The following is a 21,456-nucleotide window of genomic DNA, read 5'->3' on the forward strand; positions in this document are numbered from 1 at the left end:
ACCAGTAGTGAGTTAGTAAACTGACTGAGCAGGCAGCAAGAAGTTGCAAAACTGTTTTCTGTTGATACGTCATAGTAAAAAATTTGACAGTAGAAGCCTCCAGTGATGTAGACAGTCAGAGCACCCAGCATTCTCCACTATCAGAAAACCAACAGATTAAGAGCAATAGGGGATTTCCCTTAAAGGTGATCTCTTGCTCTCATAGCCGGTCTTTCTCTATTCAGCTTTATGACATTGTAACTCTCAATAAGCAAGACAGCAGTTCACATATAAACAGTTTTACATTTAAAGTAAATAAAATCTCTAGTAGTATCTTCACAAGAATATAAAATATATGCAATGTTATTCTGATCCTTGTATCTCTTGTTAGTTATCTCGATGTAGAAGCACTTACATTGGAATTAAAACTACCAGAAGCAAAAAATGGCTTTAAATTTACATTATTGGTCTTATCATTTGCTTCATATACTAGGAGTCGTAATTACTTAAAATTGAACATTGTCACTTCTATACTAGTAAAAGTATGTATGATTCTGTAAAATGCCAAACAATGGGAGATATGCCAAAAGATCTATTACCAAGCATCAGTAAGTGTCTGAGTATTTTCCCATCTATTGTGTACTTACAGAACTTGGTGTTGTAAAACAGGATAATCAGAGGATACAATAGGCTGATTCCGAATCCCGCAATGAACTTCATGTGGATGTGGAATGGTCCATCTCTCTTAAAGTCAGTTGGAGGATTTGGAATTTAATCTTTAATAACATACCTCTAGAAATTCATGTGTAGAAATTAAATTTCCTGAAGACAAAATCAATTTTCTTTACATTATGATTTTAAAAGATTGAATGTTAGCTTATTAAATAACATCAGTATAGCACTGACATAAGCACAGAATGCTTATTCCAGCCTAATACTTCTATACCTCATTTATTTTTCGATGTAGTCATTGCAACCTTTATGTTGTGTTCTCTCTCATGGAGAGATTTGCACGAGAATAATTTGCTGCTGTATGAAGAGAACGGATATGATGTGCTATGATCATATTTTGTATAATTTCTTTTTGTAAGGAACTTGAAGGGCTGGAGAGTTGCACCTGTAGCAGAAAGGGGCAGTTTTGTGTGATGGGATTATTGATAAGAATCGAGAGATGTGGTGTTAAAGCAAATGCAGAAAATAGAAGGGAATACTATTTGTCAGAGTTAAGGACGTGAAGCATGGACCATAAGCTGTAAGGAACAACGAAGAATTTGCTGATAGTTCTTTATGTAAGAGGAGCAAGTAATACTGCAAGATTTCTGTTTGAATGAAAAAAGTATGATGGCATCAAGGTAAGGAAAGTTGCTTAAAAAGATACAGGATAAGTTGATTTTTCTGTAGAATTTTTGATGATAGTATAATAAGTATCAATAGATTATCGAAGGACTAACTAGATGTAAACTTGTAAGGCTTTGAATGCTGCTGTGGACACATCTCTTTCCTGAGGATGGAGTACACCTAAAAAACGGAGGAGGATATCTTGAGGTAGAAGCTGATGTATCTGGGTGAAAGAAAAAGGTTGAAGAGATTTGTTAAATATCCGTACCTGGCTTTAGTATGTAATAGCTAGGGGACAGATAGCATGTAATAAAACAAAAATGAGAACAGCATTTTAGCAGTGTGTTCAGCGAAGGCGGGGGGGTGGGAGGGAAGGGCCCTGTTTTGGTAGGGAACTGCGTATACATAGGAAAAAAAGCTCTTAATCAGGTAACAGTCTCATCAAGACTAAAGAAGAAAATCGTTGGTTGCTACATGGTAAATTAATGACAGAGCTCATATAATTACTATGATTACTAGCACTCATACTTTAGGATTTGAGCTGTTAGGGAAAGATCTAAAATGAAAGAATAGGGCAATACCTATTTTAATGATAGTAGAGGTAATAGAGGAACATGTTAAAATGCATAAAACAAAATCTGATGGTTCTAAGCCACTTCGTAGAGAAATGGTAACTTATTTACATTGTATAATCCTGACAGTCTGTCTGAAGACTACATTCGGGTGAGAATAGTGATACCTCAGTAGTTGCAGTACGTTATGCAATTTACGGTTTTGGAAGACCTTTTCCTTTCCAGATTCAAATTCCAAAACAGATCTGGTAATTCTATTAAAAGATCAGATGCCATAAGGTAACAGAATTCTTTACCAAGTAATTGAGCTGCCAAAAGGAACTACAGTTTTAGACTTGCTCCTTAGTAAATAGCAAATTAATTTTAAAAGGGCTAATCAAAGTCTGGTGGTGCATTAAGTCAACACAGCTACCACTACTGGACTTACTAAAATAATTCTGTTAGAGAGATGATTGTTGAAATGAGTTCATTTTAGAAGAGATTTACCTGCAAGCGTAAAGCAATGAGTGGAGGAAACAATGACAGTACTAAAACTATTTGTTTTTAGTTTAGAGAAGACTTGGAGTTGCTTTGGTTTTCAGTGCGCAAGAATATTTAAAGTTAATTCTGCATCATATTTTCACTTAATATTAAATAAAACAACTGTTACAATGGAATTTCCCAAATGCTAGGCACTGTACAAGCAGCAAGGAAGACTTAGAGTCAGTAGTCTCTTCTTGAAAGTGCCTAATCAGTGCATGACTAAAGAGCCCCTGTTCCACGCTAATTTTCTTTTCTTGCTTGTGTTGTAACAACCCCAAATGGGAGAACTGAATTTGAGGAACTCTGAGACAAGGTCACTGAAACCATCTTATCCCTTTGATCAGTTGTGTAAACTTTCTGAAGTCTTGTACGTTACATCTGAAAAGCTAAGCTTGTCTCTTTGCCAAAGCCAATTTTGGAAGAATTCTGTTTAACCTAAAATGAAAGTGCTGACGGGATGCAGCTGGTAATTAGGATAGGTGGTGGAGGAAGGAATTTAGGAGGAACTTAAAGGAACTTACAGATGGCACTACTGCCATCGGCAAACTAATATTTAACTGGCTGTCTGAATTCCCAGAGTGCAACTCACCTCCCTTATGGAGCTGAAGAAAGATGTAGACTTTAGGCAGAATTTTCAGCAGTTTGCAGGACACCGTGTTGTGTTTGGCTTCCAGTCTGCTTCAGCTGCCAGTTGCAGTGACCCACTCGAATGGTATCTGTTTAGTTACCATGGCCCTAGATACAAAAGACAACTAGCATTCTCAGCTGAAGAATTTGGCTTATGGAACAAGCTTTTACCTTTTAGAGGTATTTTTTTTCCAGAATTAAATACCATGTAGAAGTAATTAGATTAATGAAGTATTACCTTTTCAGGCAGCCTGATAAATGATCTTTGATTAAAGCCTTCAAATCCTAAGAGAAATGACATACTAATCTAAGCCTAAGATGTGAAGGAGGAGGAGAGGAAACTAAAAGACTGAATTTCACATTAACTTCTTATGTTTTTCTGTTGTAGTACTTCACTACAGCCAGACTGATAAAATAACTAAAAAGAAAAATCCCATTAGCAGTGGAAATGGTAATTCTGGTAAATAGAAGCTTTTATGAGAAGTGTAGGACACTTGTACTTACCTACGACCTTGAAGGCTACCTTGGGGTATTGTAGAAGTTGTTTTTTTAAAGACCCTTAATTTGTTTTTTTTTTTTTGCAAAAGGAAATGATAGTAAACGTGCTAGTGAACATCTGCTGTTTTATAACAGCCGAGCTCAGTGTGACCAAATAAACATCCGGTGACAGGTACCGAACCGGGTGGAATTTAAACACGTAAATGCAGAGGAAGCAATCATGACATTACTACAGTGATCTTCCCTGTACCTGTAACTGTGTGTTCCATGGCTTCGTGTCAGACTGAGAGGAGGAGGAGGTTGAAAACATACGATTGATACACAGGCTAGCCTTAAACTGGATGATGGTCTGCAGTGGAGCCTGTTTTCTGTATTGTCTTCATAATTCATAGCAGAGTGGGACTTTGAGTCTAGATAAATGCCCCTGTACTGCAGACAAATAATAGCTAATTGTGGCTAAATGTATTTTAGACATCTCTTTGCATGACATATAAGCTGGTTCTAAAATATTTTTAACAAAACAAAAGATGTTCTGGAACTTGTTACCTCAGAGCTTAAAAATAGAATTACATACATACGTAATGTTCCATAACGCTGTTCTTGGCTCTGTTGCCTTTAGTAACGAAACACGTTTTGGGAGCCTGTTGTGAGGGAACCTAGCAGGTTTTGCTGACTGAACTGGGAGTTAAATGCTTGTGGTAATAGGTAAAAGTCTTCATGGGAGCAAACTCAGCACAACTAACGGGGGGAGGGATTTTTAGAATACGTTGGAATTGGTAGTAAAATCCCAATAATCTAATAGGGTTAATGGTATAAATCATGGGAGTAAGTGCCCTCCTTACATAGTTGAAGCTTGTTTTAATGATGTAGCAGTAGAGAAGAGGTTTCCCTAGTAATTTCTAAATAGCCAGTCTTCACTTTGGCACCTCCTCAGAAGAGAATTTCAGGACAGCCGTACTACAAGAGTACTGCAGCTAGTAAATGAAAAGCCCAGACCCTGAAAGGTAGCTCACTTCGGATTTTGTTAGCTCCTTGTCTGTTGATGAGATAAATGATGTTCCTGCAGAATGCAAGTGTTTGAGATGAATGACAGCTTCACTCTTCGAAAAATACAGTTCAAAATGTTGAAGTATAGTTAACAGGAATCTTTGAAAAATGAATTCTGTTTACTTTTTCCTAGGAAAACTTAGTTTTCAGGTTAGTACTGCCTGCACAAAACTCAGGTTTAACACTAAACACTAAGCAGTATTTTGAATTTATCGTATTTGCAATTCTTGGGTGGGTGGATGGGGAATATTGAAAACCTCTTTTCTTGACTGCACCATTCCCTTCCTTACTTGTTGGACGTATGGTACCACTGGGGTAGTGTTAACTTGCTTCTTGCAAATAAATTCAGTATGTCACTCAAACTTTTTCAATGGAGCAAGTTTAATAGGAAAGAAAATTCCGTTCAGGTGAAGCTTCAGCATTTTCTTCAGCAAAAAGCAAAGTGTGAAATTGGAAGGTCAGACTGGATTTGCTAAGTAAACATTGCTCTGTGGTATTTGCAAACATTGTTTTAGACATGGAGATTAGCTTTGTTGTTGTATATTAGTTTCCCATCCTTTCAAGTGAGGATTGATGTGTACTTAAATAGCTGGTATACAGCCATACAAGCGACCCATGCAAGCTAGCACCTACAGAACACATTGCTCTTGAAGTAGGTGTTCTTGAATGTTAGGGCTGTGCTTCCTTCACGTAGTACCTTCTGGTATCAGAGGAGAGGGCAACAGTTAAGGACTATAGGAAGGAAAGTTGTACTGAAATAAACTCACAGATGTTTACTGTGAGAGCTGAGCTTAGTGTACTTCTTCCTCAGCGTGATTTTTAGGGCGTTCTCGTTCTCTGCAAACCAGGAGGAGAATTCTCGAAGCTTTTGCTTCAAGCTGCTGGAGGGACAACTACCAAAGATCGAGGCTGCTTAAAAGCAGAGAAAGCTGTGAATCCTTTTGTTATAAGTTGAATCGATGTTAAAAGAACGCTATGAACAAGCTTAGCGTGGCCTCCCTTTTACATAGGAATACATGAAAATCTTTGCAAGCATCTAACACAGGATAAGTTGCTCTCACCCACTTGTTATCCAGCACTGGCCCATTCTTGCATCTTAGCTGTATTTGTTTTGTGCAGGCATATTTCACACCGGCTTCCCTTTCTTTTCCGTAGTAACAGGGGGTATCACAGAAGAACAATTTCAGACACATCAACAGCAGTTAGTCCAAATGCAGAGGCAACAACTTGCTCAGCTTCAACAGAAACAGCAATCTCAGCATTCCTCGCAACAGACACATCCGAAAGCACAGGTAATGCACCTTAAAAATTGTCACATGCTTCCATCTTCCTTTTGCTTACTGTGGTTTTAATCTCTTACAAGCCTAGATATAACAACAATTCAATAAATATGTTACAGTTCAGAAGGAATATAGAACAGGTTTTGGTCAAAATGCTTTTCCAGTTTACTTCATGCCTGGAAGATATTTGTGCCAGCTACAGCACAGACTACCTTTGTTTTCTCTATTTTGAATGAGGACTTTTTAAACTTGAACATCAAAACCTGTTGGGGGGGGGTTCTTTATCTGGATACTATGACTGTGCTTTAAAAGTTGAGCAAGAGACTTATTTATTTGCTGGTAATTGGGTGTTACAACAATCCAAGTGTGGTAATCCAAATGTGGTATTTTTCTTTGTACTTGCATAATTATAAAGAAATAAAAATATGTATTTTTTCCTTTCCTGCAGGGCTCCAGCACCTCTGACTGTATGTCAAAAACGCTTGATTCAGCCAGTGCCCACTTTGCTGCATCTGCAGTGGTTAGTGCACCTGCTCCGAGTCGCAGTGAGGTAACGAAGGAACAAAACACCAGCCACAACAATATTAATGGTGTTGTCCAGCCTTCAGGTGATGATTTCTTAAAACTTGTGATCTTCTGCAGGGTTGAGAATATGTCAAGCTGGCCTATTTCGTATTTTCAAAATAATGTATTTGAGTTCGTTGTAGTAGTAGTAGCAGCTACAGTTTTAAATATTACTTTTAAATAATTTTGTGCAATGACCTGCAGGTTAGTATGGTAATAACTGTGTTTTTTACCCTTGGTATTGTAAACATAATTTCTGTTTTCTTTTGTAGGCTTTATCTCTTAAAAATCTGTTATGATCAAAAACATGACTGATAGCACTTTAATTACACATTGACATAAATAATATAAAGCATAAAATATGCTTAAAAATAGTTAAATGCTTTTAAAAGAAAGTAAGAGAAGTTGCTGTGTTGTTTGGTCATTATTTCACTTCCATATTCAGATGAAATTCTACTAATCAACTACTTCTAGCAATTCTTCTGACATTACTGTAGGTTTCAGACTTCATTGCATATAGGATTCCTTCCAAATTTAGGCAGAAGTGCATAGAGCGTATAGAGTGGCATTCACTACCTTATTTCAACCCCCCACTTCTGGCCCTCTGTTATCAAAGGAGCAGTGCTGGTCATGCTGGTGCAGTTGCCATGTTACCAAGAGAGAAATGTTATTTGGAATTTGCCATAACAAATAAAAGGCTTTCATAGTAATTTGTTGTTCTAATAGCTAATGTCGTGATTAGTTTTATAGACCTTCTGCCAGGCTGGGTTAATGATGAAATGAAATGAATAGAGAAGAGAAAAAACCACAGCTGAATAAAATCAATATAGTGGAACAGTTCCAGGAAAGAAAAAGACAACTATGTATAACTTGCTGTAATATTATATCTGAGAGGGCAGTGTTTTGAGGGGGATAAGATCAGGCACGTGGTAGTGTACCATGCTGATAGCAGCTTTGTGGCTGATGAAAAACACTGCAAATATGCACATAAAATTAGATCTGTTACTGTTCCAAAGCTGTAAATGGCAGTGATGTAAAATAGCTATTCCAGTTTCATATAGGAAGACTTAAATTAGGAAACGTTGGTTGAAGACAGCTTTTTGCAGGAATAGGGAAAAAACATGCCTCGTTCCACTGTTATCAAAAACAGATCAGTGAATACCAAGGATACCAAGAGGAAACTTGTGTACCTTTGGGTTGAATATAAGCTGTGCCTGATTTTAGCTGAAATTTGAACCCTGAGTTTCCCACCACTCAGTAGTGCAGACAGCATTGCTGCATACTCTGGAAGGGGGCTTCTGTAGTGCCTGGTCCTGTACCCCAAGCTCTGCTTCCTTGAGGGATGCTGGTCCCCAGAACATCTGTGTTGCCACTCAAATAAGGTGGGAGGCGAGGAGGTGCTTCAAAGCGTCAAAACTTGGCTTCTGTGTTGGTCTCTGTGTTGCCTAGCTGAGGTGTGAGCCATTTGATATGCTTTTCTGGGGAATGTTGCCCCTTAATTTAAGACACCTAAAATGGGGTACAGAAAGTTGAGCAATACAAAACCTCTTTGTGATACTGTCATCTCTTTTACTTCCTGATAGTTTTGTGAATGAAATTTTTAAGATTGTTAGTGTAAACTGGGAATGTTTCTAAAATTTGTATTTTTTTTGAAATCTTGAAAACAACCTACATGCAGAATTCCAGTGACATGTATGCTTAAAACATTACCACTGGGGTTTAATCTTTGACTTCGAATCTAAGTAATGGCGTATTTTTAATTAATAACGTTTTCTTTGTAACAGGAACCTCTAGAACGTTGTACTCCACCAACATGGCTTTATCATCCAGCCCAGGGATTTCAACTGTACAGCTTGTAAGGACAGTTGGCCACACCACCACAAACCACTTAATTCCAGCATTGTGCACAAGCAGCCCTCAAACGCTTCCCATGAACAATTCTTGCCTGACTAACGCAGTGCACCTCAACAATGTCAGTGTTGTTTCTCCAGTCAATGTGCATATCAATACAAGGACTTCAGCACCGTCGCCAACAGCCTTAAAACTTGCCACAGTTGCTGCCAGTATGGACAGAGTGCCAAAGGTAACTCCTAGCAGTGCCATCAGCAGTATAGCAAGGTAAGTGTGTAGCACTCTGGTGCACAGTTTGACTTTATACTTGCGTTACCTGAATGTCTCCTCACATGTGCCCAGCTCCCCACAAGAGCACTAAATAGAATCATTTCCCCCTCCGAGATTCCTCAGAATAGCTTCAGCCGCACAAAAACATCCAGCTGCTGGCATCTTCAGCAGGACTATGACAAACGATAAGAGCCGATGCAATACTGTCTTTTTGCAGATTAATGCCCGGATAGCTTCCGCTGATTTTTGGCACACTGGTTTTGGTAAACTTCAGCGTGTTTAAATGGCTTCATTATAACCATTTTCATTTGTCCCTTCTCATTGCAGACTTTCAAACTCTACACGTTTTCTCTACAGCTCTATGTAGCCGTATTGTAAGATGCAGACTGGCATCTATTTTATACATACACGTGTATACACATTTATATGCAAAATAGAAAATAGATATGAGTCAGCCTGCATCTTATATAGATAAAATACTTTATATAAGAATATATAAAATTATTCATATAAGAATATACAAAATTCATATTGACTAGCAGCATTATCATTTTGGGATACTTAACTAGATATTTGACAGGAGTGGCAGGAGCTTGCAGTTGGCTAAGTTTACTAAAAAGGGCAGTATTTGGACTTTGTTTTGAATGCCTCTGCTGGATGGTATGATGCTCAAAAAAGTTAAGTCTGTTCATGGATTAAGAAATCAGATAAAGGGCATTAGCGAATGTGGCTTATGGATTATTTCTCGATGCTTCTGGAGATCTTAAAAAGAGCTGCTGAGATGCAAAATCACATGTATAATGTAGTCACTGCATAGAGTGAGGAAAAGCTGTTCTTAAATTAGTAATTGTGCTTTAAAGCATACCTCTATAGCATTAGTGTGTTCAGCTCTTATTTCCATAAAGTCAGAGGGATGTTTCAAGTAGTGTCAGCAAGTGCCTGAAAAAGTACCACCTTGGCTGAATAGGCCTTAGGCTTCTCTCCAGGGGATGGTAATAAATTCAGAAAGAAAATAAGATTTCTTGTGCTAGTGCTGAAACTGAACAGGAGAAAAAAACACAGGTTAGAACAATGCCTTGCTCACTAATAGAATAATTGGTAGTTGATACCGAGTCATATTGCCCTATCTTGATTTTGTTCCTCCAGGAGACTTTTTATTACTCTTACCCATAATTTAGGATGGTAATTTACAGTTAAATAAATGAAGTTGGATTGCCTTTGTTAATCTTGTAGAAGGGACTGCAGTGTTAATGGAGCAAAAGCAGTTCTTAAATGCCAGTATTTAGTTTTGTACGATCTGTTTCTAGTGTACGTGTTAAGGTTTGTCCCTGATCCAAGTAACAGCCGTGTAAAAACGCATAGAGCCTGTAAGAAATCATTGAAATTTGCCTAAGGAAGTATGTTTGTTCTACCTGTAATTATTGAATATTTCTTCTGTTGCAGAGAGAACCATGAACCAGAACGACTGGGTTTAAATGGCATAGCAGAGACAACAGTAGCAATGGAAGTGACATAACCCCAAACCAGTGTCTCAACCTGTGCTAATGGTGTAGTCATTTATATTCCAACTGAATGCAAAATACAGCACTCTGTGGATCACAGAGAACTAAAATGGACCTAAATGGACTATCATTATATCGTGTATTAAGTCGATATATAATGTAAATTTTGTAAAATTGGGAAAATCACTACCTTGTAAAATAGTTTATTTGTATCATCAATATTATTTCTGTTACTTGAATAGTAGATATTCATCATCATGCTTTTGCACTTGAATTTGCAACTGAATGGATTAAAAAAATAATTCTTTAATGGGATCATGAGCATGAAATGGGATCCTGCATCACTTGTTTTAACTATTTATTTTGCCATGTTTACATTTTGTATCTTGTACAAATAAATCCAACTTTGTGTCTAAAAAAAAAGTTAAAGATTCATAGCTAGGAGACAAAATTCTTGTAATTTTTTTCTAAAGGAAATGTAAAGTTTTCACTTGGTTCATTTTGTTTCACAATTTGACTAGATGGACTTTTTGGTAAATACTTTAGTGGCATTTCACTGTCAAATATGAAGTTCAAGGCAAAATAGTATTTTCTATTACTGTGCAGGGGAAAGGGATGGATCGATACATGCAAATTTAATGTAGTAACTCACTTTTCCATATATTTTGAATGTATATTTCTATTTATAATACCAGTTTATAAAAAATAATTACACAGGAGAAAAAACTGACTAGGAAAATTATGCATCTAGCACACATGAAATTGTGCAGATACGAGAAAATTTTCAACTGATTACATTTTATCTGAAGACTGCATATTTTAACCGGCTTTAAAACTGTAACACACCACATAAAGGATATTTTACCAGGTATGTATTGCATTATATATCATTGCAATAATTATTGGATGTCTAGATATCGAGCCATCCCAGGTGGTGGGGGGGAGGGAGGGTTGTGGCAAGATTGTCTTTTCAATTTTGGAGAGTTTTCCTGTGGCTACAAGGCAAGTAACGGGTTGGAAAAAGTCTGACTGTAAGCGTTGGACACCTTCGTAGTGTAGTGTTTTAGTGACTTTTTTTATACGGTTCTTGTAAATTAGATACGTGTAGTGGTGTTTCAGAATGTTTGTTTATGCACTAGTTCAGACAACTTTCCCTGTTACTTGTTCTTGATAAGTGAAAACTGCAGGGAAATAAAAATACATATCAAAACATGGACACGTTGCATATGTGTTTATTTCACAATGTGCAAGCAATGCTAGCGTAACTTTTAGACGATGTGAGAGGTCTCTTGATGACTGACTGGAGCATGTGCACTTAATTCTCCAAAAGGTTTCAGTTTGTGATTTATTTACTGGCTCTTAAAGTATACAGTAGGGGAGGGATGGTCCAGTAGACTTGGAAATAATCAGGACAAGGGACAATTTCTTGTTCTGCCAGATATTATAACCTCAGGAATTTTCTTGGTCAAATCATTTGAATTTTCGACCGTTTGGTTCTCCACTTGTGATTTGGGTAATGTTCCATGTTTCTTATAGATCACAGAATCTTGGTGGTTGGAGGGAGCCTCAGGACATTGTCTAGCCAGCCCCAAGGTTGGATTACCTTCACAGGGCTTCACCAGATAATGGTTGCCAGGTGTCAGATCATTACATTAAGTACTTTTGCTTCTGAAGGAAATTACTTGGAGCTGGAAGATTTGTTTCCTGTAAGACATACTTTGGCAGAAACAAGTATGTTGCTGATCAGTTGCAGGGGACCATGCAAAGTAAAGCCCACAGATTAATTTTCTGCTAGTTTTTGTAATTTATATTCCTGAAGTTTGGAACGAATTATTACCCCTGTGAAGAGGTGATGTAGGCGTAGATATGTGCTCTTTTCTGAGAGCCAATTCTAGTCGGACTGCAGTTAGCATTGCAGTTCGGTGTTTTGATTTTTCTTTAAAGTATCTAAAAGAGTAACTTGTGCACCTTTATTTTTAAAAAAGTAAAAGTGTGATTTTACCCTGTGTGTCATGAAGTCAATATATTTTTTCTCTTAAATGTTTATATAGAGAGCTTCTCTTGATCTCAGTTGTGTTTAAATGTGCTTTGTCTTAGGTTCTGTGAGTTAAAAATGGGCAGTTAAACACTGAGAGCTTGTTGGAAACTCGGATGTCTAAAATCAATCAGTTTTTGCATAACAGGTGCTTTATTTTCTATTCACTGTCAAGTCCCCAAGGAGAGAGAATATTGGATTGTATCTTTGGAGAATACTCGGAGGGACGCGTGACACTTCGGCGTTACTGCCTTGATCGGGCAAAACATAGCGGCAGGACTGGGGTTTTCAGCATGAGGGAGAGGCCTGTGTGCAAGTGCACGCTTATCCATCCCTTTCTGCATCATACCTCGATTGGAACTGCCATTTTCTGACCAGGTGCGCACTGTACATGATCCTTTCATGTCTGTCTGAAGTGTTCTGTAGAACGAGGTTCCCTTCTGGGAACAATGATTATGTAGTCTGAAGCAGGAATTAAATTTTTGGAAGCAGAATTGTTGCAAGTGTGAGTCAGAAAAGAGCTATTCTCCTTAATACCTAAAAATAACCTTATTCTGTAATTTAGCCCCAAAACCTTTTTGTGGTTTAATAAAAACGTAAAGTCACTTTCTTCTGCGGATTGAAAGCTGTATGCTTTGCAAATTAGAGCTCCTGTGCTCTGTAGTAGATGCTCTTCTACTACAAATGTAGATCACTTTCGTGGTAAATTGGACTGACAATGTCTCTCAGGTTGCTATGTATCTATGACTTGATATAGTCTAATCCTCATCTAATTACTTGAGAAACCTTTAGCTGCTGCTTCTAGCTTTTAATAGATTCTGGAAAAGTATGAGGTGGAGAAAAGGATTTCCTGAACTCCGAAGGTAAGTGTGCCATATGGTGAATGAGTTTCATTTAAAGTATTAGGACTGATGTAGCTTTACGGTGAAGTAGAACTATAATAGTCTTAAGAATTTCTAGTAATTAATTGTGGGCCTGAAGTGCCAGAAAAGGAGAGTGATGAACAACACTGTGGTCTGTAGAAATATTTCTTTAGAGGGAAAAAAAAAGTGAGTCTTCTACATTCTCCTGACACAGAATACAGCGGGGAATACCAATAACTGAGTCGTTTGTGTGCACTGTATTAAAAGTGTGCATTGAAAGTACACCATTCTTTTTGAATTCCCTTATTTGAACATAATGCATAGCTGTAATCTGATTGGAATAGTGGTTTCTGTTTTGCTGTGTATTCAGGAACATTGTTCGGCTAAGATTTTCTGAATTTGGTTTGTCTAAAACACTTTATATTGGACTTCAGGTGTAATATGTGGAGCCGTACTTGAAATTTCAGATTCTGTAGAAAACATTCTTTTTCTAGTTGTGTTTATCTAATGCATTTAATCTATAGATGAACTGTTGAGTGTTGATATGTGCTTAACTGCAGGCATTGTGACTTTCGAATGTTAACTTTCACTGTATGAAGCCAAGTACTGATTGTTCTGATGGGGGGGGAGGAAGATGAGCTCAGGTGGGGTTGAACCAGATTTTAATCTGTTAATATTCGGCCTCACTGCTTAGTATTTAAATGCTAAAGCTGAGAACTTCCAGAAGTCCTGTTTTGTCTCCTGAGCTGTACTTTTGAGAGCTCCGCAGGTGCTGGATGCACCTCCTGAAGCAAGAAAACTGTTACAGACCGACTCCAGAAAAATGGAGGACTTTTCTGCTGTTCTTCTCCTTCCTTCCCACTGTACCACAGATGATGTTACAGCATGGTTGTGTTAAAAGTCTGAAAAACTATTACCCCATTTCGTTTCTAATTCTGCTGTAGTACTTTTCTTCCCCTTTCCGAATATCATCTAAACAATATGCTATTCTATTTTCAGAGCCATCTCTTTTCTTTCAACCTCTACAATAGGAGATTGTAGGTTGTTGGTTTTTCCCCTGACGAACAAGATGCTTATTACAGCCCTCTGCTGTTGTCCTGAGGCTCTGACTTTGAGACTTCTCTTCCTTCCCCGATAGTCCATTTTCCTCTGCTTCCAGCTCCTTTGTGGGGAATAACAGCTTTCCTATTTCCTTTTCACAGTAATTCTGATTTTTAAAGCAGAATCCTCAGGCAGCCTTCCAGGGGGTGACCGATTTCTCCTGAAGTGGACTCAGCATCATGCTCACAGCTAGTCAGCACCGTCTCAATTTCCAGCACCTTTCGGGAAGAACTGCTCAGACCTCTAGAATAAAGCGTCCTGGTAGGAATTCCCACCTTCCAACGAGAGGGCTCTGAAGGCTGCAGCGCACTAAGCACTCCTAACGCAGGTTAGTCATGGCTGTGGACTTCCTGGATTTGATTTCAGAGAAACAGTTTCAAATCTCAATTCCCTACTTCTATTTTTAGGTTTTGCAGTGTTCAGACTTTATCTTAGAAAGATGGAGAGTAACCTTCATAAATTAAAGCACACCTTCACAGTAAATTACTCGGAAGAGAGGGAAGGAAGGAAAGACATATCTAACAGGCAGAGCTGTTTCGTGTGTAGCAGCAGATCAGGCACTATAGTTTGGGTTAGCTATTAAGATCAGTGTTTGCATTTGAACAAAAGCAAGTGGAGGATAAATATTTTTCTTCTAATGCAACCAACTCATTATGTTGAAGACCTTAGATACGAGCAATAGCAGTCTGCCTCCGAGCCTACCGACCTTTACCAACCTAACAGCTATTCGTAGAGCGCTTAAATGCATTTAAATGGCAGCACTTCTTTTTAGTAAGTCAGTGACAGTGTGAGAACAGCGTATGTAAGAAATGGGAATACATTTGGGTAAATATTTTGGAAAGCTTCACTTAAATGGCAAGAAGGTGAATGCGAAGTTGCACTTTTGAGAGGATATAATATTGATTTCATCTCTGTTTGGTAAGAAAGTCCATTGGCTAAGAATATGATGAGTTTGAAACGGGCTGCAATACTTATGTTGCTCTGTCCTTTTAAACACCTAGCTTAACAAGCACTTACCTGTGTGTTTATCCTCCTGCTAGTGAACACAACCCTCTTAAAGGAGTGGATGTGCCAACATGGTTGAAGAGACCTAATTGCCCAAAATACCCTGTGCAGAAAATGAGGTATCTTGAGCCTTACCTGCGGCACAATTGTTTTTTTCCCCGCACCCTTGTTACACTGTTTGTTTTCCAAAGATAGGACAGTTTCTGTGACTAAGAACGGGAAAATCTGTTTAGTCCCATCTTGTTTCAATCCATTGCACTCTGATTTAACTAATACAATTGTAATTAACCCAGGGAGGATAAAGTGGACAGATCAATTAAAGAGCAAGGGGTAAATGAAGGAGGGGAGATAATTAACACTAAACTGTAGCAGATAACGATATGAAAAAAACATGTAACAGAACAGATACAGCTTTGCAACTCTGATAAGGCTAGCAAAAAGCAAATGGGGCAGGAGACAACTGACAGAGAGCGGGCACAAGTACCAGATGCACGTTCAGAACCTCTGCAGCATCCCTCTGGCTTTCGGTGCTCCCCCTGGCAGCAAAGCCCTGCCTCAGCGGCCCCAGAGGCCCTGCTTCGGCCCTGGGGACAGGTTGGTGGCCGCAAGCCGTGGATCAGGCGGTGCCAGCCTAGCGCTTGCTTTCCCACCCTCGCTGTTAGTGCTTCGCTGACTGCTCCTGAATTGATGCTATTTCATCGAACCTTGCCCTGGGGATAAAGCGGTGCTTAAACTCCCAGCAGCCCCCATCTTCCTGATGATGATCTGACTAGACTAGTCACCGTGGCTTTAAATCAACAGCTTTGTAAGTGACACCAGAAGATGGCATCATCTGCCTGTAATGCTATTTAACTCTTTCTGGACCCCAATAGATAAAAGTATTTTTCTTTTTTTTCAACTTTATCTTTTGGACAGTGAATGTGTTGCTCTCCCTCACAATAAAATTCAAGAGTGTGGAGATTTTGTGGTTTGTTTTTTGACTGAATTGCAATTTTTTTTTTGATTTTATGATTGTGTATTGCTTCTTGTAATTGAGGAAAGCAAATCCAATTTTTCCAAGTTACAGTTCTTTTATTTTGGGTGTTTATTGAGTAACACAAAATTTAAAAAAAAAAAAAAAAAAAGTAACTTGGAAAAAATATTTTGAGTATTGAATAAATGTGTTGCCATTTTATGCAAAGTGGTAAAAATCAATTTTTTAAGCAAAACCATTTTTACAGATGGGTAAGCACTCTATATGACTGCATAATGTGAATAATTTATTTGAAGACTGAGATTTATGTGTGTACTTAACATACTTAGATATGCACTTTAAGCATATCTTGAAGTGTTTTTCAAATCAGAAACAATGGCTGCTCTTACACTCCCTGCTAGCATAGCTCAAACACTTTCAGGTGGAATATCTGTCAACTGGTGGTACTCTTTCAAACTCTGACCTTTCTGTGAAGGTGTGTTGGCTTCAATTATTTACTTTTTTATTCTTAACTGATCTATATACTGCTGTAAGGACCATGTATTTTATTCTGCTTTGACTGCTCCAGGTGTTGTTGGATTGTGAAGTAAGGAGGCACAAGGTTTAGTTAAGTAAAGGAACAACTTGCAGGAAGGGGACTAAAAAGAACTCCTGTAGTCCCCGATCAGCAAAGAGGACATTACCTGCCTGATCAAAGGAAATATTGCTTAAGGGATAATCGTCACGGGTGACCGAGTGTTAGTTATGCACATCCCATATAGCTTGTTATTAAACTTGTAGCTTGCCTGGACAAATGGTCTGTAGCCCAAAATCTCCTGAGCTGTTACCAGGCCTCCTTGCCTTTGGTGATGCCTGGGCACGCAGATTGTTTCTGTACCTCAGTTCTTCCTAACTGCCTTCTCAGCACTTTTTGGCTCACTTTGTTGCCTGCTCTTCAGTGCTTGGCTTAGTTATTTATTCGTTCCCCATAAAACACATGTTCTGGGTTTGTAAGCATTTTCCCTGATGTACTTCTAACAGTGTCTTCTGGTGTCTGTGGGACAGTAACCACCCTCGACACTTAAATTTCCTTTTGTTCTGGGCATCCCAGCCCTCTTGGTACCTCCTGCAAGAAATCCTTTACCACCTCTTTACCCACAGATGCTTCTCAGCACTGACAAACATCAAATTTCATCTTGATGGCCATTGCTGAGGCACAAGGATCAATGGAATCTACATTAAAGCTGCTCTCCCTGCTGATAAGTTACTCCACTGGCCAATACCGATGTCTGTTTGTTGCACTGAACCTTTAAATACAGCAGAAATTCAACCTTGTTATTCTTTTTCTCCTGAAGCTTTCATCTCCCAGCTCCACAGCTCATTCCTGGAGCCCAGAAGCAGTGAAAGTAAGCAATATTCTTTTGCCTTTGTGGATAGGAAATTGTTTTTCCACTTCTGAAATGCCCAGGTGTCTATTCCCTTATTCCTGTGGGACCATCTCCCTGGCAGAATCCATGTTTTGCTGCTGTTCAGTACCTCTGTTACACAGCTCCCTTCTTTTGGGTTTTCTTACCACCTGAACAGCTTGGTCATATTGTGGGGTTATCTACAGAAAAACTAAATTTTGTTTTCTTATGGTTGACTCCATTTGCCCCCATCTTAGGGGAGGTAATTGGTTAATCCTTTAGGAGATTTCTGATATCCTGGGACACTTAGTGAACCCTCCCAGCTGAGGTTGGCTTACGGATCTCTTCAGGAATAGTCAGAACTTGCTGTCAAACAATTTCTAAGTCTGCTGAGGTGATTTTAACCATGGGCTTAGTATCTAGCTGAAGAACCTGCACCACAGTCGTAGGAAGGGTTTGTATTCTTTTACATTTGTGGTGCAGGTAGCAAGAAAATACTCATGCCCTGATGCATTGTGGCTCGATAAAGCCAAGCAGAGCATGGCTCCAGTGGTGTTTCTTCTAAGTATACAATCCGAAAAAAGGCAAAGCTTCAGAAATGAGAGAAATAGACAGTGATAATGCTTAAGATTCTATGAGTGGAGTATGAGTGCTTTTCCATACCATCCTAGGTCATGTTTTTTGTGATGTAATTTCCCAATAAACTGTAGGTCGTGCCTTCAATCACTTAAGGCTCTAAGTGAGGTAGCAGGGTGTCTGGAACAAACTGGAAGCTCTCAAGCTGAAGGAAGTTCGGATCATTCCTGAATCTAACTGAAAACCCACGTTCCTACTAGGCTGTTCAACTCACAGTAATCTGGTCAAGTAGTAAAAATAGCAAGTTTGGGACAATACAGTATTATCTGCACTACAGACAATGTGATATTATTTTTGACAATATTGCTAAGAAAAGATGGCTCTTTAGTGCATTCTTACTGATGGCAGATTATACCTACTCCAACAGGAAAATAGAGATTTACCTATCTTGCTCCACAATGAGCTCTTGATAAGAGAGGAAAAATATGGATTAATTCTTTTATGGCTAAGCCCCTACTTGTCATGACTTACCAATTTGCTATTCAGGGTAAGAGCTTGAAACATAAGGGAAATAAAAGGACTAAATAATTGGTAATCCATTGGAATAAATCCCATTATTATAATAATGTCTTATCATATGCTGCACCTTGCTAACTCTCCTTGATGTAATTACTCTTAAGAAGGGCAGGAGGCAGGAGAGCCTTTGTAACTCGCCTGCTTGTTTCATATCCACACCAGGTAATGAGGACAACCACTGTGGCTGGAAAAAAGGGGAAAGCTGTAGCAATACCAAAGAACTGACCACTGCCAGCTCACGTGAGGGAGGCTAATTCAATGAAACGGGTCCCCTGTTAATTCAATGGAATTGTTGTTTGGAGGAATCCAGCTCCAGCAGTTGCTCGGAGTTGTTAAAGTTGGGGAGATGGCCCCTGCTTTCCATAAACCAATCTCTTTAAGGAGTCATGCTACTTTTGGGGGGAGAAGGATGGAGGGGGAGACTAAGGGTGGTAGATTAAGCTATTCTGAGCAACTTTAACCCAGTGAAGTGAACTAACCTCGGCCGCCAGCTGAGTGCAGGGGTAAGGTGCAGGTGCTTGCAGCAGGTACAGAAGAAACAGGAGCGGAGGGCAGGCAGCACCAACCCTGAAGGGAAGGAGCAGGCTGCAGGCTTTGCTTTTCCCAGATGCTGATTCACAGGCTGCAGCATGACCAACTTCTTGTTAATTCATCGAGGCCAGGGCTTCGCTCTTCCTTCTGCTTTGTGTCATAGCAAATAAAGGTAATGGGAAGCAGGGCTGGGCGAATAACCTTTGCCACAAGCCAGAACCCTTACTGCCTGGAAGAAGAGCAGCCTTATGGTGCTATTTCTTTGTTCCTATCCGTTAGGGCCGGGAGCAGTCCTGCTTCAGAAAGGAGAACACGCATTTAAAAAGGGGACCCCCCCCCAGCCACAGATGTGACAGAAACAAAGCACCCCACGCTGGGTACAGCTTTAGAGTTGTAAGGATAAAGGTGGGGGGCAGGTTACTGCCCAACCCGTAGCGAGGACAAAAGGCTAAACCTCCCCCAAGGGGGGGGGGGGCGGTTGTGGGGCGGTTGCGAGACTGTTTTGGGGTCGGTTGGGGCCGTTTTGGGGCCGTGGTGTGCCTCACAGACTACACGTCCCGGCGTGCCCAGCGCGGGGCGGGGCCGCGGGACTGCGGCGCGGCCACAAAGCCCCGGGGGCGCTGAGGGGGCGGCGGCTCCGCGCCCGCCGCTCGCCCGCTGCCCTCAGCCCTCCGCAGCCGCAGCCAAGCCGGGGGGCGAGCGGGGTCCGCGGCCGCTGCCGGCCCCTCCTCGGGCCCTCCCGGCCCCCTCCGCGGCCCCTCCGCGGCCGCCGGCAGCGGGGCGGCTGCGGCACCTGCCCGCCGGGGCGCTGCCCCGCCATGGCGGACCCGGCGGAGTGCAGCATCAAGGTGATGTGCCGCTTTCGGCCCCTCAACGAGGCTGAGGTGCTGCGGGGCGACAGGTTCATCCCCAAGTTCAAGGGCGAGGACACGGTGGTCGTCGGGGTGAGTGCGGCACCGCGGGGGGGGGGGGGGTCCCGACTCCTGGGGGGCTCCTGGGGGGCTCCTGAGGGGTCCCGAGGAGTCCTGGTGGGATCCTGAGGGATCCCGAGGGGTCCTGGTGGGATGCTGAGGGGTCTTGGGAGGTTCCTGAGGAGTCCTGGAGGGGCTTTGGGGGGTCCTGGGGGGCTCTTGGGGGGGTCCCGGTGGGGCTGAGGTGGAGTCTGGCGAGGGGCGACACAAAGCCGGGGCTGGGGGCCGAGGCTCGCCTTGCGCATCGCTCCCTCACGAAGCAGCCGGGAACGAAGATGCTTATCAAAGCTTCGAGTCCGCAGCGAGTTTCACGCAAAAAAAAAAAAAAAAAACAAAAAAAACCCTGTCTGAAATAGTTACGGGGAAATGAGGGCAAAACGGAGCCGCTTGCGGAATGGCTCCCTGGTTCCTCGCCCCGTGCTCGTGCCTCCGCGCTTTCTGGAATCGCGAAGGTTGGGAGAGAGCTCCGGGAGCGCCTGCTCCAGCCAGCCCTGCCGCCAGCATCGCCCTCCTGGGCTGCTTCAGGAGCTCGTGCCAGCTAATCTTTTTTTCCCCTAAAGCAAGCCCTTGTGTGCATCAAAACTAGATTAAAATGCATCCTAGGATCATTAAGGTTGGGAAAGACCGCGATGATCTGGTCCCACCATCGCGGTATTCAGCCACCAGCCGAATATCCCTTTAACAACGTCATTTTTTCAGACAGAAAGAGAATCCACAATCCCTTTTTTTTCTGCCTAAGTGAACGCGCAGGTACAAAATGCATCTTTGTGGGTAAAGTGCTGCTGCCTGGGAGAACGGCAACCGTGATGCTTTGTGTTTGCCTTGCAGACAGGAGATAGCGCCTCTAGTAAAGGTAGAAAGGAAAAATAGCAGCAGCCGGCAATTTCCTGCTGTGGGAGTGTAGAAAAATCCCTAACGAGAAGCCAGAAAACGTGTTTGTTTATTTATTTATATAAGCACATGTACAGGTTTATTTTTATGTACATTCTGTTTGGCAGGATCAGTCCTGGGGTTGCTTGCCATCTTGAAAATCTGTCCTGAAGCTCGGGGTGCGCCTTTCCTCGCATCCACAGAGCGAAAGACGGGTCTGGTTTAGGTGTGCATCGCAGTCCTGCTGCTTCCTAAAACACGTCCTCAAAGCCCTGCTCGTTTTTCAGCGGGGATCCACCCGGCTGGGGATGTGGGGACATTTGTGGCTCCCCGCAGTTCCGCCCGTGTAAGCGAAGGTAGAATTGTTCCATGTTCTTTGTCATCTTTATTCGCGGCGCTGAGCTGGCGGGGCTGTGCTGTAACTTGAGCTAGGCTGCAAGCACTGCAGTGTGGCAGCGGCAGGCAGCGCGGGTGGCGTTATCTATCTGCTGCTTATCTGCCGCCTCGGAGTGACTGCGTA

At 41.1% G+C, this 21,456-nt stretch overlaps 2 protein-coding genes and 1 long non-coding RNA gene across 9 annotated transcripts in view; 2 read left to right on the top strand and 1 right to left on the bottom strand.

Annotated features, from left to right (window-relative positions):
* The window catches only part of EPC2 (enhancer of polycomb homolog 2), a 41,320-nt gene extending 30,056 nt beyond the window's left edge, over positions 1-11,264 (top strand). For all 6 annotated transcript variants that reach the window (XM_013198101.3, XM_048080997.2, XM_048080998.2 and 3 more), the window contains 4 exons: positions 5,739-5,875; positions 6,312-6,471; positions 8,212-8,545; positions 9,992-11,264. In XM_013198101.3, coding sequence (XP_013053555.2) covers positions 5,739-5,875; positions 6,312-6,471; positions 8,212-8,545; positions 9,992-10,064 — 704 coding nt within the window. In that variant the 3' untranslated portion in view covers positions 10,065-11,264. The remainder of the gene's footprint in view (positions 1-5,738; positions 5,876-6,311; positions 6,472-8,211; positions 8,546-9,991) is intronic.
* Positions 1,077-19,182, bottom strand: LOC106046884 (uncharacterized). The gene is made up of 3 exons (XR_001213499.3): positions 19,044-19,182; positions 3,001-3,146; positions 1,077-1,540 (listed from the first exon to the last, which is right to left on the bottom strand). It is a non-coding gene; the product is annotated as an uncharacterized lncRNA (long non-coding RNA).
* A 545-nt stretch (positions 19,183-19,727) lies between these two features.
* The window catches only part of KIF5C (kinesin family member 5C), a 69,917-nt gene continuing 68,188 nt past the window's right edge, over positions 19,728-21,456 (top strand). For both annotated transcript variants that reach the window (XM_048080980.2, XM_048080981.2), the window contains exon 1: positions 19,728-20,039. In XM_048080980.2, coding sequence (XP_047936937.1) covers positions 19,914-20,039 — 126 coding nt within the window. In that variant the 5' untranslated portion in view covers positions 19,728-19,913. The remainder of the gene's footprint in view (positions 20,040-21,456) is intronic.

The sequence above is a fragment of the Anser cygnoides genome, chromosome 6 (assembly GCF_040182565.1).
Source record: "Anser cygnoides isolate HZ-2024a breed goose chromosome 6, Taihu_goose_T2T_genome, whole genome shotgun sequence".
Classification (NCBI taxonomy): domain Eukaryota; kingdom Metazoa; phylum Chordata; class Aves; order Anseriformes; family Anatidae; genus Anser; species Anser cygnoides.